Genomic DNA, 14,867 nt, shown 5'->3' on the forward strand with positions numbered 1-14,867 from the left:
AAGAAACTGTATGTTCTTTTTTAAAAAGATAACTTAGGCTGGGCACACCTCTAAACCCAACACTTTGGGAGACCAAAATGGGAGGATTACTTGAGCCCAGGAGTTTGAGACCAGCCTGGGCAACATAGGGAGACCTTGTCTCTAAGAAAATGATAATAATAAATAAAATAAAATATAATGAAGTGCAAGCCTGTAGTCCCAGCTACTTGGGAGGCTAAGGTGAGAGGATTGCTTGAGCCCTGGAGGTTGAGGCTGCAGTGAGCTGTGATTGTGCCATTGTACTCCACCCTGGGTGACAGAGTGAGACCCTGTCTCAAAAAGAAATGAAAAAAAAAAACAACTATTTTTAACTGTGAAAAAGTCACTATTATTATTGTTTTTTTTCTCTAAGTCAGACGGGCAAGGATCAAATTTTTCTTTTGGCTTAGGTTTGAGATCCCAAAAATGTTACTGTTCTTAATGTCATTTGAAGTAACTCTTTTAGGTAAAAGAATAGGAAATTAGACTGACTTAGTACTAACCCTAGCGTGAACACACATTATTTATTTTGGCCACATCTGCATCTGCTTTTATTTCTTGCCCCCCCCCCGACTTCACTTCTAAAAGTTCTTTTTGTTTTTGCAAGTTACTTTGAAGTTCACGATCTTCTAACATTTTCAAGGACTTTTTTTTTTTTCCCCTAACTTTTAAAAATAGGTAATGACATTTGTGGTTTGGAAAAATAATAATGTGCAATGTTAAAAGGGTTTCCTGAATTCCTAGTTTTACCATTTGGAAATTAAATTTTCTTTAAAAATTAAAAACTTCTAAATTGTTAAAGGAAAGTGTTCAGAATTTAGTAGACTTTTGTTTTAAGTATATAAGATGTTTAAATAATCTTTTATTTGTGCTGATTTACTATGACTGTTTCTCTAGAACATTAGCAGTGAAGTACTGTTGATGATGCACACACCTGTAGAAGAAAAAAGAGATTCTGAAAAAGAAGTATCAAGTCCCTTCAGTCATTTCAAGATTTCTTCACAGACTCTTGAATCTGATAAAACAGAAGTCCTGGGGATTCGATCTCCAGATGTTCCAGAGCCATTTTCAGATATTAATTTAAGGTACAAGTGTGTTTTTAAAGAAAAAGATACTAAGTTATAGTTGCAGATTCTGTTAAACTAAATGAGGTTTCAAGGTATAACATATACAGGATAATGTTAGAGATTTTAAGATAGTTTTGGGAAGACTGGGAGAGAGGATTGAGGTCACTCTGACAAGTCAGTTGTGAAAGTTACTGACATACAAAATTGTAACAGTCTTAAATTAATACAGGTTTGATAGACTTATGTTTTCTTTGTGCAGAGATGATATAATTCCTAGGCTCATACCTGGATTGTACCATTCATGGTTTTCAGGATCTGCCAGATAGTTCGATTTGTTTTCCTGTTAAGAATTAGAATTAGGCCAAGTATGGTGGCTCACACCTCTAATTGTAGCAATTTGGGAGGCTGAGTTGGGTGAATCCTTTAAGCCCAGGAGTTTGAGACCAGCCTGGGCAACAGGCTGTAGCAACCCCATCTCTACAAAAAATACAAAAACTAGCTGGGTGTAGTGGCACATGCCTGTAGTCCCAGCTACTTGGGAGACTCAGATGTGAGGATCACCTGAGCCTGCAGAGGTCAAGGCTGCAGTGAGGTATGATTGTGTCATTGCACTCCAGCCTGGGGGACAGAATAAGACCCTGTCTCCAAAAAAAAAAAAAAAAAAAAAAAAAAAATTAAATGTTTACTTGTTTACTGCCAGTCTCTAAGGTTGTACTGAGACTCTGTTTCCCCTGCCCCTTCAGTTCATTCTAAAGCTTGATAATCCTTGTTCCAAAAGCAGATCTCTTCCTCAAGAACAGGAGTCACTTGAAATTAAACCAGCACCTTTTGTGAGGAGTCGATTCAAAAGACCAAAACCAAACTTAGCAAGAGCAGCTTTGAAGAGAGAGACTACAGAATCAGAAAAATATATATATGGGAAGAAATCAGAAACCAAGAAAATGGAGACTATTGTGATGCAAGAAAATAATGAACAAGCTGATACTCTCCCTTCTCAACATGTGAGTGATATTTAAGATGGAAGTTCTGTGTGTGGGGTTTTTTTTTGTTTTTGTTTTTGTTGTTTTTTTTTTAATTATTAGGGCTAATAAAAGCACTTGGCATTAAAATTTTACAAATATTTCTGTGTAATTTTTGCTGCGTGTAATGTTGCTCCCATGCTTAATGTGCCTCATTGTTACACATAATTTGTGTAAGAATCTCAGATACCTGATAATGGGCAAGCGTGTTGTGGGAAAACGTTTAGGAGGTCTGGGCTCTGGTTCCAGGTCTGGCTATGTGACCATTGACGAAACAGTTTTTCTTCATAGAAAAAATGACAGTAATAGGGGTTTTTTTTAATTTTTAAATTTTTTTTGAGTTGAAGTCTCACTCTGTTCCCAAGCTGGAGTGTAGTGGTGCAATCTTGGCTCACTGCAACCTCCACCTCCCGGGTTCAAGCGATTCTCCTGCCTCAGCCTCCTGAATGCTGGGACTACAGGCACGCGCCGCCATGCCCGGCTAATTTTTTTTTTTTTTATTTTTAGTAGAGACGGGGTTCATGGCTGATCTCAAACTCCTGACCTCGTGATTCACCTGCTTTGGCCTCCCAAAGTGCTGGGATTACGCTGAGCCACGGCGCCTGGCGAGAATAATAGTTTTTTATTTCAGTCTGTTGTGTAGGTGAAATAAAGAGTTAAAAGATTGATTTGAGTTAAAGGTGATATTTTATTTACTTTATTAACTTGGTTCATAACAGATTAAAATTGTGAGAAATGAAATGAATAATTATAAACTGAATGTTTTCCACATATAAAGTCCTTTTTAGAATTAAAACTCTTATTTGACATCTTAAAACAGCTCAGTACTTTACTGTGCATCAACATTTGTACTTTTTCTCCTACACTTTTCTCATTGTAGAAATTTCAATTTGGAAAAATATATGTATTCTAAAAAGTGAAAGTCTTATAATGTCACATCCCTTTCCCCCAAGTTAATCATACAGTAATTTTGAATATATCCACTTATACTTTTTGGTCTTACAGTTTTAAAATAATAAAATGGGAAGGTATTTTTATTTTTTTCCAAAATGACATTAATTTTTGCCTTCTGATTTTTCCACCTACAATATTGTGAGCTTCTTCTTAGATCAGTACAAAGAGATATATCTTCTTTTAAATGATTAGGTACTATTGCATTGTAAAGAAATTAAAATTTATTTATTCAGTCCCCTAATGATAGATCTGTCCTATTTCTGATTTTTTGTTTGTCTTTTCCGGTGAGGGAGGTGGTGCTTAAATTATTACAATAAATATTTTTGTGTGTATATTTATACTTGTTGAGTATTTGTAAGATACATTTCTAGAAGTGGAATTGCTGGGAATTTAGAATTTTGGTATAGACTAACTTATTCTTTACAAAGATGATACCGGTTTATACTTGTACTAATGGAATAAGAAAGTTCTTACTTCCTTATACTTTTAGCAACCCTGAATGAAATTTTGTTTTCTACCTTTTAGGATGAAGCTTCCCTAATGATATCAAGAGAAAAAGACACATCAGGTCACAGGAATGAGGAGGCTGTGATATTGCCATGTACACAGACTGAAAAGAACCTTTCACCTTCAAATTCTTGTGAACCTAAAGAGGAGTCTCAGTCAGCACAAGCCCAGGAAAATGACTTAGTTGTTTCTGTGGGGTAAACAGTGATTTTCTTTGAAAATATAAAATAAGAGAGATACTTCTTTTAAATATTTCTCATTTTTATTGAGATATGTTAATTCATTTAAAAAGTGAACATAAAGAATATTGTTTTAATTTTATTGATATAGCAGACTGCCTAAAATATAATATCAGACTGAATTCAACACCACCTAATGGTTGCCTGCTTATCTGCATTGTCAGCTGTGTAAGAGCCTATACCAAGCAATGCATTTAAAAACTACAGGCTGAGCATCCCTAATAAAAAATTCTGAAATGCTCCACAATATAAAACTTTTTGAGAGCTGATGTGATGCTCAAAAGAAATGCTCAGTGGAGCATTTTGGATTTTCAAAGTAGGGATGCTCAACTGATAAGTATAATGCAAATATTTCCAAATCTAAAAAAATCTGAAATCTGAAACATTTCTGGTCCTAAGCATTTTGGATGAGGGCTGCTCAGCCTGTATGTATATGAGCTATATATATTCATTACCTTTTAAAAATTGGTGAAATACTCATAACATAAAATTTACCTTTTTAACTATTTTTTAATGTGCAGTGGGTTTAAGTGTATTCACATTATTGTCCCGTTGCCACCACCATTCATCCCTAGACTTTATTTTTCATCTTCGTAAAATGAAACTCTCTACCCATTAAATATTAACTTATTCTCCTCTTCTTCCAGCTCCTGGCAACCACCATTCTGTCTGTATATTTAGCTACTCTAGGCATATTATATAAGTTTATTACCTTTTGAGAATTGAAATAACTGTTTTCTTTTGTAAAGTAAGATGTTTATAATCAGAAAGCAATTTCCCTTTGATGGTACAAAGTATTTTTTAGAGCGTTTATTAGAGGAGATCCAAATTTTACATTTTTACATTAGTTTTCAACTTTTTACAGTCAAGTGCCCTGACTTTCTCCCTGTGCCCTTGTTTAGGACTAATAATATAAACACTTTCCAGCAAGAAATGAAGGGAAGTGTTATCCAAACTGCTCGACCAGTAAGGGGCCGACTTCAGAGACCAAGACCAAATGTAAGAAAGACAGGACAGAGGCAAATAGTAGACAAAGGTGACGCCAAAAGCATAATTAAGGAAGAAAGAACAATATTACAAAAAGATGAAACCGAAAAGAAAATCTTAACTGCGGTGAGTTATTGTTATGTAATTAAATTGAGCCTTTTAATGCATTTAAAATAAGTTACAGCTCAGACATGGCTTAGAAATACAGGCATCTGACACTTATTCTACTCAATGAATACAGTTTCCAGTTTTGTTTCAGATTTGCTCTTCTGGATTTTTTTTTTTAAGTGAAAAAGATGTATTTCTTTTCGAATTAATGAAGCTATTCATTGTAAAAGACAAAATAATATAATAAATACCACAGATCTTACTCTGAGATAACCACTGAAAACCTTTTGACATATCTTACTGGATCTATTTCCATGCACACATATGTACACATTTATGCAGATTTAAGCAATAAAGTCATTACATATTATAACTTTCTGTTACTCACTTAATACTATGTTAAGTGGCTTTCTGGATCAATAAATATGTTAGTTACATCATTTTTGCTGTATAACATGCTGTTTTGAATGACAGTTTAATCTCTTACTGATGGGACTTTTGGTATTAGGAAAAAAGTAAGTAGTGTAATGCCTAAAAATGTTCATTTTAGGTAGTTCTTATTTTTCTGTTTAGCAGTGCAAAGTCTGGATTTAAAATAATCTTTATTTGAACCAAAAAGCTCTTTTTTAAAAAAAAAATTAAACTTTTGTTTATTTTTAATTTCATAGCAGGTGACTATTATAGGTTTCAAAGTATTATGTAAACATATCATTGCAATAATCTTTGAAAATTTTCTCTGAACTAGGCATCCTTGTTTTGGCAACAGAATATGAACATTACATATCCAGTTTGAATCTAATTTTAAAGAATTAACCACCGATGGTGGTATGTGCCTGTAATCCCAGTTACTGAGGAGGCCGAGGAAGGAGGATCACTTGAGCCTAGGAGTTTGAGACCAGCTTGGGCAGTATGATGAGACTATCTTGAAATAAATAAATAAAAATTTAAAAAAGAAAAGGGATTTTAGAAAACCAAATATCGGCCGGGCGCGGTGGCTCAAGCCTGTAATCCCAGCACTTTGGGAGGCCGAGACGGGCGGATCACGAGGTCAGGAGATCGAGACCATCCTGGCTAACACGGTGAAACCCCGTCTCTACTAAAAAATACAAAAAACTAGCCGGGCGAGGTGGCGGGCGCCTGTAGTCCCAGCTACTCGGGAGGCTGAGGCAGGAGAATGGTCTAAACCCGGGAGGCGGAGCTTGCAGTGAGCTGAGATCCGGCCACTGCACCCCAGCCTGGGCGACAGAGCAAGACTCTGTCTCAAAAAAAAAAAAAAAAAAAAAAAAAAAAAAAAAAAAAAAAAAAAAAAAGAAAACCAAATATCTTTCTTAATGATGGAAATATTTTAAGAGGTATATTCTGCTATAAAAATAACATACTAATATGATTTTGTCTTTTCAGTCAAATCCTCAAATTGAAACTGATATTGAAGTTCCCTCCTCCACAGTTTCAGAACACAGAATGTGTGAAAATCAAAGTCAGGTGATTCTTGTAGAAAACCTTCATATTAACAAAACAGATGAAACAATCAGGTGAGTTTGCTTTTAATGAGAAAAACATAAGACTTTTCAAAGATAAAGGTTATATTTTTGCATAGTTGACTTTGTATATTAATAACTTCACATCCTGAAAATGTTAAAAGGATGAAGTAATAAATACTTTTGATACTAGAGTCTTTTAAATCTGCTTCTCGAATACTGTATGAATTGCATGGCTGATATTCTCTTAAGTATATGATATTCTCTTAAGTATATGTAATTTCTCTGAAAAGTTTGACAAGCATCCTACTTCTTGGTACTGAAACTAAACTTTTAATAGTAGTCAAAGATTCTTAAGTTCTTTGTATCTTTTTTAGAAATTCAGGCCAGGCGCAGTGGTTCACGCCTGTAATCCTAGCACTTTGGGAAACCAAGACGAGAGAATCGCTTGAGTCCAGGAGTTCAAGACCAGCCTGGGCAACATAGTGAGACCTCGTCTCTATAAAAATAACAAATACAAAATAAAAGATGTTTATAACCTAGTGACTAAAGTTCTTTAATAGGTAGTGCTATAAAGTACTTACTGTATGCTATATTTAGAGGTAACTGTATCAAAGCCAAATGGTAAGAATGATATCTTTTACATGAGATGAGCTAGTGGGATGAAGAAGTTTTAACATTACCACTTTTATTTATTACTTGCTATCTGCCTTATTATTATTGATATTAAAGCAAGATGTGGCCGGGCGCGGTGGCTCACGCCTGTAATCCCAGCACTTTGGGAGGCCGAGACGGGCGGATCACGAGGTCAGGAGATCGAGACCATCCTGGCTAACACGGTGAAACCCCGTCTCTACTAAAAAATACAAAAAACTAGCCGGGCGAGGTGGCGGGCGCCTATAGTCCCAGCTACTCGGGAGGCTGAGGCAGGAGAATGGCGTGAACCCGGGAGGCGGAGCTTGCAGTGAGCTGAGATCCGGCCACTGCACTCCAGCCTGGGTGACAGAGCGAGACTCCGTCTCAAAAAAAAAAAAAACAAAAAAAAAACAAGATGTGTTCTTTAGTAAAAACGCCTTTCCTTTCTGTGTATAGTTCTTGGTCCATCTAATTTACCGTCTTTGTGACTAGAACATGTTTTAGTGAAGTATTTATTAATTTTCCTCCAGGATGTTTTCAGCACTTAAGAATATACTTTAAATATTCAGCTTCCTTTAATTAGGTAGAGTGACTTTGGCTTTCTGGGAAATGCAGAGGAGATGTTATTGTATCCTTTTTTTACCCTCTCTAGTTGGGTGAAGCTAGAATTGGGGCATGTTAGGTCATCTGTCGAAACAGGTGCTATTGATTTATATTTTCTTTTATTATATTTACTTTTTGAGACAAGGTATCTCACTGTGTCGCCCAGGATGGAGTGCAGTGGTGCCGTCACAGCTCACTGCAGCCTCAACTTCCTGGGCTCAAGTGATCCTCCCACCTCAGCCACAAGTAGCTGGGACCACAGGTGCACACCATCATGCCTGGCTATTATTTTTGTATATTTTTGTAGAGATGGGGTTTCAGCATGTTGCCCAGGCTGGTCCTGAACTCCTGAGCTCAAGTGATCCGCCTGTCTCGGCCTCCCAAAATCTTGGGATTACACAGTGAGCACCATGCCCGACCTCTGTTAATTTTAGATGCTTGAAGCAGTTTGCTTTCATTTAGACAAGTTTCTAATGTGAAGTTTTTATTTTAGTATGGATTACTTTTTTTTTTGGAGACAGAGTCTCAGAGGGCAGTGGCTGGATTGTGGCTCATTGCAACCTTGGCCTCCTAGATTCAAGCAATTCTTGTGCTTCAGCCTCCCGAGTAGTTGGGATTACAGGCACCTACCACCACACCCTACTAATTTTTGTATTTTTAGTAGAGACAGGGATTCACCATGTTGGCCAGCCTGGTCTGGAACTCCTGACCTCAGGTGATCCATCCACCTCAGCCTCCCAAAGTGCTGGGATTACAGGCATGAGCCACTGTGCCCAGTCTGGATTACTTTTCTTTCCAATATTACAGCCCCCACCCCCTCCCCCCGCTTTTTGTCTTAAAAAGCCTTACATTTTTTTTTTTTTTTGGATGTATAACAGTTATACGTATTTTTGGACTACATGTAATATTTTGATACATTATACACAGTATATAATTATCAATCAGAGTAACTGGGATATCCATCACCGCATACATTTATCTTTATATTGGCAACATAATTTTCTAGCTATTTTGAAATAATACAATAAGTGATTGTTAACTATAATTTTCCTACTGTGCTGTTGAATACCAGAACTTATTCCTTCTATCTAACTGTGTTTTTGTACACACTAATCAGCTTCTCATTACTCCCTTCCCTCTTTCCTTCCTAGTCTCTGGTGAGCACCATTCTAATCCCTACCTCCATGAGATCCACTTTTTAAGCTGCTACATATGAGTGAGAATATGCAATATTTGTCTTTCTGTGCCTGGCTTATTTCACCTAACATAATGACCTCTAGTTCCATCTGTGTTGCTGTGAATGACAGGATTTCATTCTTTTTTATGGTTAAATAATATTCCATTGTATATATATATATACCACCCTTTCTCACTTTTTTAATTTATTTGTTGCTGGACACTTAGGTTGATACTATGTGTTGGCTATTGTGAATACCACTGCAGTAAACATGAGAGTTCAGATATCTCTTTGATACACTGATTTCCTTTCTTTTGGACATACACCTGGCAGTAGGATGGCTCAATCAAATGGTAGTTCTATTTTTAGTTTTTTGAGGAACTTTCATACTTTTTTCCATAATGGCATTCCTACTTTATATTCCCATGAACAGCATATGAGTTTTCCCCTTTCTCCACATCCTGACCAGTATTTGTAATTTTTTGTCTTTTTAATAGTAGCCATTTTAACTGCAGTGAGATGATATCTCAGTGCCGTTTTGATTTGTGTTTCCCTGATGATTAATGATGTTGAACATTTTGTCAGACACCTGTTGGCCATTTGTATGTCTTTGAGAACTGTCTGTTTAGATCTTTTGCGTATTCTTTAATCAGATTATTTGTTTTTTGCTATTGAGTTGTTTTCGTTCCTTATATATTCTGGTCATTAACTTTTGTGAGATGGATAGTTGGGAATTTTTTTCTCCCATTCTGTAGGTTGTCTCTTCACTTTGTTGATTGTTTCCTGTGCTGTGCATTGAAAAGTCTTTCCATATTGCTTTTAAGATTAAGGCCAATTTTTATTTCACATTAATTTTAGGTTCCCTTACTAAGCCATTTTTTCAGTTTTTAAAACTGGATATTTTATTGAAATTTTTTTTACTAAAATTCATTACACTTATATTACAAATGCAATATTGGATTAGGTTTATGATTGATCCCAGAGCAATTTAACTCTGATAATGTCTAGGAAACATTACAAATGAATTTGTTTACATCATTCACTTCTCCTAATTACTAACTATGGGATTATTTTCTATGTATAATCCCTTTTTGATCTTAAAGAATTATAGAATTTTGGCCGGGTGCAGTGGCTTATGCCTGTAATCCCACCACTTTGGGAGGCTGAGGCGGGCAGATCACAGGGTCAGGAGATCGAGACCATACTGGCTAACACGGTGAAACCCCATCTCTACTAAAAATACAGAAAATTAGCCGGGAGTGACGGCGTGTGCCGGTGGTCTGAGCTACTCCGGAGGCTGAGGCAGGAGAATGGCGTGAACCCGGGAGGAGGAGCTTGCAGTGAGCCGAGATCGTGCCCCTGCACTCCAGCCTGGGCGACAGAGCGACACTCCATCTCAAAAAAAAAAAAAAAAAAAAAAATTAGAATTTTACCACTGAAAATAACCTTACGTACTCATTTATTCCACAAACGTTTTAGTGTCTGCTGTGTGCCAGGCGTTGTTCTAAGTGCTGATGATATACGAATGAACAAAGAAAAAAATGCTGTTACTGTGGAGTTCATATTCTAATTGAGAAACAGATTATATAAACAAGAGAAATAAGTTGAATAAATAAGTGATAAATAAGTAGAGAAAAATAAAGTTTTGAGTAGGGGGTATTGTGATTGGGGATTCAATTTTTAATCAGCAGTGACCAGAGAAAGCATCACTGAAAGGGTGCATTGAAGGCCGGGTGCGGTGACTTACGTCTGTAATCCCAGCACTTTGGGAGGCTGAGGCAGGTGGATCACCTGAGGTTGGGAGTTTGAGGCCAGCCTGACCAACATAGAGAAACCCCATCTCTACTAAAAATACAAAATTAGCCAGGCGTGGTGGTGTATGCCTGTCTGTAATCCCAGCTACTTGGGAGGCTGAGGCAGGAGAATCACTTGAACCCAGGAGGCGGAGGTTGCAGTGAGCCGAGATCGTGCCATTGCACTGCAGCCTGGGTGACAAGAGCAAAAGTCACTCTAAAAATAAAAAGGATGCATTGAAAAGAAGTGAAGGGCCAGCTGTGGTGGCTCATGCCTGTAATCCTAGCATTTAGGGAGGCCGAGATGGGCAGATCAGTTGAGCTCAGGAGTTCGAGACCAGCCTGGCCAACATGGCAAAACCTTGTCTCTACAAAAAAAAATACAAAAATTAGCCAAGTGGGGTGCTGTGCACCTTTAAGAACAAAAGAAAGAAGTAAAGGAGTATGTTGAGTCTAGGGGATGTCCTGGGGAAGAGGAAACAATTCAAAGCACTAAGGCAAGAGGAGAGTATGCTGGCATGCTTGGGGAACAGCAAAGAGGCCAACGTAGGACAGAGTGCAAAAGAGGAAGAATAGTAGATGTATGAGAGGTAAAGGCTGAGGATAGAGATGGATAGATTATATAGGGCAATTGCAAGGATTTTGATTTTTACTCCAAGTGAGCCTTTAAAACACTAGTGACCTTGAGGGCAACCTTCCCTAATGCTTTCATTTATAATTGACTAAATAGATCTAGAGTGCTTAAGTGACTTACACAAAGTAATATTGGCAGTTTAGCTTTTTTTTTTTTTTTTGAGACAGAGTCTTGTTCTGTCGCCCAGGCTGGAGTGCAGTAGCACAGTCATGGCTCACTGTAGCCTCAATCTCCCAGACTCAAGTGATTCTCTTGCCTCAGCCTCCCAAGTAGCTGGGACTGCAGGTGTGTACCGCCACACCTGGCTATTTTTTTATTTCTTGTGGAGACAGGGTTTCACCATGTCACCCAGGCTGGTCTTGAACTCCTGGGCTCAAGTGATCATCCTGCTTTGGCCTCCCAGAATGCTGGGATTACAGGCATGAGTTGCTGTGCCTGGCCAAGCAGTTTAGTTTTCAAGATTTATAACTTTCAGACTAGCAGATTCTGCAGTTACATAGGCAGTGTTTCTTGAAACAAACTTTCTGTGTTTCAGATTATTTTATGCTTAGCCTTTGTATTTCTTGATGAGAGAGATCTGACTTTAAAACTTCCTGTATGGGGCCAGGAGTGGTGGCTCACGTCTGTAATCCCAGCACTTTGGGAGGCCGAGGTGGGTGGATCACGAGGTCAGGAGATCAAGACCATCCTGGCTAACACAGTGAAACCCTGTCTCTACTAAAAATACAAAAAATTAGCCGGGTGTGGTGGCGGGTGCCTGTAGTCCCAGCTGCTCGGAAGGCTGAGGTAGGAGAATGGCATGAACCTGGGAGGCGGGGCTTGCAGTAAGCTGAGATTGCGCCACTGCACTCCAGCCTGGGCGACAGAGCGAGACTCCATCTCAAAAAACAAAAACAAAAACAAAAACAAAAATTCCTGTATGGAAACCTGTCACGCCCGTTGTCCCCCACTTTTTTTTAACCTTTTCTAGTTCGTGAAGTATATTTCAGCTGTTAGCCATACAGTAATTGAAAGTAACTATCTCTGTATAGTTTTTGTTTGTTTGTTTGAGATGGAGTCTTGCTCTTTTGCCCAGGCTGGAGTGCATTGCGTGATCTTGGCTCACTACAACCTCTGTCTTCTGGGTTCAAGTGATTCTCCTGCCTCAGCCTCTTGAGTAGCTGGGATTGTAGGTACCTGCAACCATGCCTGGCTAATTTTTGTATTTTTAGTAGAGAAGGGGTCTCACCATGTGGCTAGGCTGGTCTTGAACTCCTGACCTCAAATAATCCATCTGCCTTAGTTTACCAAAGGGCTGGTATTATAGGCATGAACTAGTGCGCCTGGCCTCTCTCTGTATAGTTTTACAGTTAGTTTATTCTTAGATTCAGCATCTTGTAGGTTGTTTTTTTGTTTTGTTTTGTGTTTTTGAGACAGAGTTATGCTCTTGTCGCCAGGCTGAAGTTCACTGGCATGATCTTGGCTTGCTGCAACCTCCATCTCCCAGGTTCAAGCAATACTTGTGCCTCAGCCTCCTGAGTAGCTGGGATTACAGGCGCCTGCCACCACACCCAGCTAATTTTTGTATTTTCAGTAGAGATTGTGTTTTACCATGTTGGCCAGGCTGGTCTTGAACTCCTGACCTCAAGTGAGCCACCTGCCTTGGCCTCCCAAAGTGCTGGGATTACAGGTTTGAGCCACCACACCCAGCCAATTTGGCGTTTTGTTGTCCCTTTTGACTTCAGTAGCACATTGGGCTTATTTATATTTTATTCTTAAATACCTCTGCAGAATCACATTTGATTGTAAATAGCTTATACTTAAATATGATTTGTTTTCCCATATAATTAGTCTACATTAGCCAGCATTGTAACCTTGTTAGAATTTCCTGTGAACCTCCGTGTTGTTTACTGCCAGAAGAATGTAGGAGGGTTAGTACATTTGGAAATGTGGTAACTACTCCTAGGTAATTTTTATATAGGAATATTGCTTAAGATTAGTTTTTAGGCCAGGCGTGGTGGCTCACGCCTGTAATCCCAGCACTTTGGGAGGCTGAGGCAGGTGGATCACCTGAGTTTGGGAGTTTGAGACCAGTGTGGCCAACATGGTGAAACCCCATCTCTACTAAAAATAGAAAAATTGACCAGTCATAGTGGCGCATGCCTGTAATCCCAGCTACTCGGGAGGCTGAGGTAGGAGAATCGCTTGAACCTGGAGGTGAAGGTTGGGGTGAGCTGAGATGGCACCATTGCACTTCAGCCTGGGTGACAAGAGCAAAACTCCGTCTCAAAAAAAAAAAAAAAAAAGATTAGTTTTTTTTTTGTTTTTTTTTTTTTGAGATGGAGTCTGGCTCTGTCGCCCAGGCTGGAGTGCAGTGGCTGGATCTCAGCTCACTGCAAGCTCCGCCTCCTGGGTTTACGCCATTCTCCGGCCTCAGCCTCCCGAGTAGCTGGGACTACAGGCGCCCGCCACCTCGCCCAGCTAGTTTTTTTGTATTTTTTAGTAAAGACGGGGTTTCACCGTGTTCGCCAGGATGGTCTCGATCTCCTGACCTCGTGATCTGCCCGTCTCGGCCTCCCAAAGTGCTGGGATTACAGGCTTGAGCCACCGTGCCCGGCCAAAAGATTAGTTTTTAATGCAGATCTTTCAGAGAACTCATGATAGGTACTTATATATCCAGTTATTCTTTATAAATATCCAGGTTTATATTAGTTTTTTTTTTTTTTTTTTTTAGACAGAGTTTCGCTCTTGTTGCCCAGGCTGGAGTGCAATGGTGCAACTTCAGCTCACCGCAACCTCCGCCTCACTGCACCCTGCACCTCCCAGATTCAAGTGATTCTCCTGCCTCAGCCTCCTGAGTAGCTGGGACTTCAGGCATGCACCACAATGCCCAGCTAATTTTGTTTTTTTTGGTAGAAATGAGGTTTCTTCATGCTGGCCAGTCTGATCTTAAACTCCCTACCTCAGGTGATCCGCCCACATTGGCCTCCCAAAGTGCTGGGATTACAGGCGTGAGCCACTGCACCTGGCCTATATTAGTTTTTAAGCTTCCTAATTCAGATCCTTGCCAGTGGGTAAAATATTTTCCAGGAAACCATTAGATAGCTATTCAGGTTACCTTGGGAGCTGTGGCTACTCTCTTGAATGCTAAAACATTGTCTTTTTCTGATTTGGCAGATACAAATGGATTATATTGAGAAGCTTATGACATTGGTTGTCAGAAAACCCTTTTTAGTGAGATTTCAGGCATGTGGTAGGAGAATAGACTCTACCCTTCAAGCCTACTTTAGAACTAGAAGGATCAAGCTGGTTATAACTGTCATATATTTGTTCATGCTTTGGGGGTCCAATTGAAGGCATTTGTTTAAAGTGCCATCATGAAATCCATCTTCAGCTACTTGCATTTTTTTTTTCTGATCTTGTGATTTCTCTGAAAATTAAAGTAGCATGAAATCACATAATAGAATAAATAAATGAAAGTTTAAAAAGATTAATATTATTGTAAAACTTCTTCAGGCTATATAGAAAATGGAAGCTACAAAAGCTTTGTAAGTTTTTCCTTTCATATCAGCAATGTGTGGTTTCATTTTACTTGCTTGATTTTGTTGCCAATTTATATGTAATCCTTTGAACATAGAATTGATTTGTATCCAAAATTGTTTGATGTA

General features: G+C 38.6%; 1 protein-coding gene across 1 annotated transcript in view; it reads left to right on the forward strand.

The window, feature by feature from the left end:
* Positions 1–14,867, forward strand: part of BDP1 (B double prime 1, subunit of RNA polymerase III transcription initiation factor IIIB) — a 115,432-nt gene that overhangs the window by 57,594 nt on the left and 42,971 nt on the right. Inside the window, exons 18-22 of the mRNA XM_025388922.1 lie at positions 916–1,103; positions 1,864–2,086; positions 3,584–3,762; positions 4,707–4,917; positions 6,301–6,431. Of these exons, the coding sequence (XP_025244707.1) occupies positions 916–1,103; positions 1,864–2,086; positions 3,584–3,762; positions 4,707–4,917; positions 6,301–6,431 (932 nt within the window). The remainder of the gene's footprint in view (positions 1–915; positions 1,104–1,863; positions 2,087–3,583; positions 3,763–4,706; positions 4,918–6,300; positions 6,432–14,867) is intronic.

Source organism: Theropithecus gelada, chromosome 6 (assembly GCF_003255815.1).
Source record: "Theropithecus gelada isolate Dixy chromosome 6, Tgel_1.0, whole genome shotgun sequence".
Classification (NCBI taxonomy): Eukaryota; Metazoa; Chordata; class Mammalia; order Primates; family Cercopithecidae; genus Theropithecus; species Theropithecus gelada.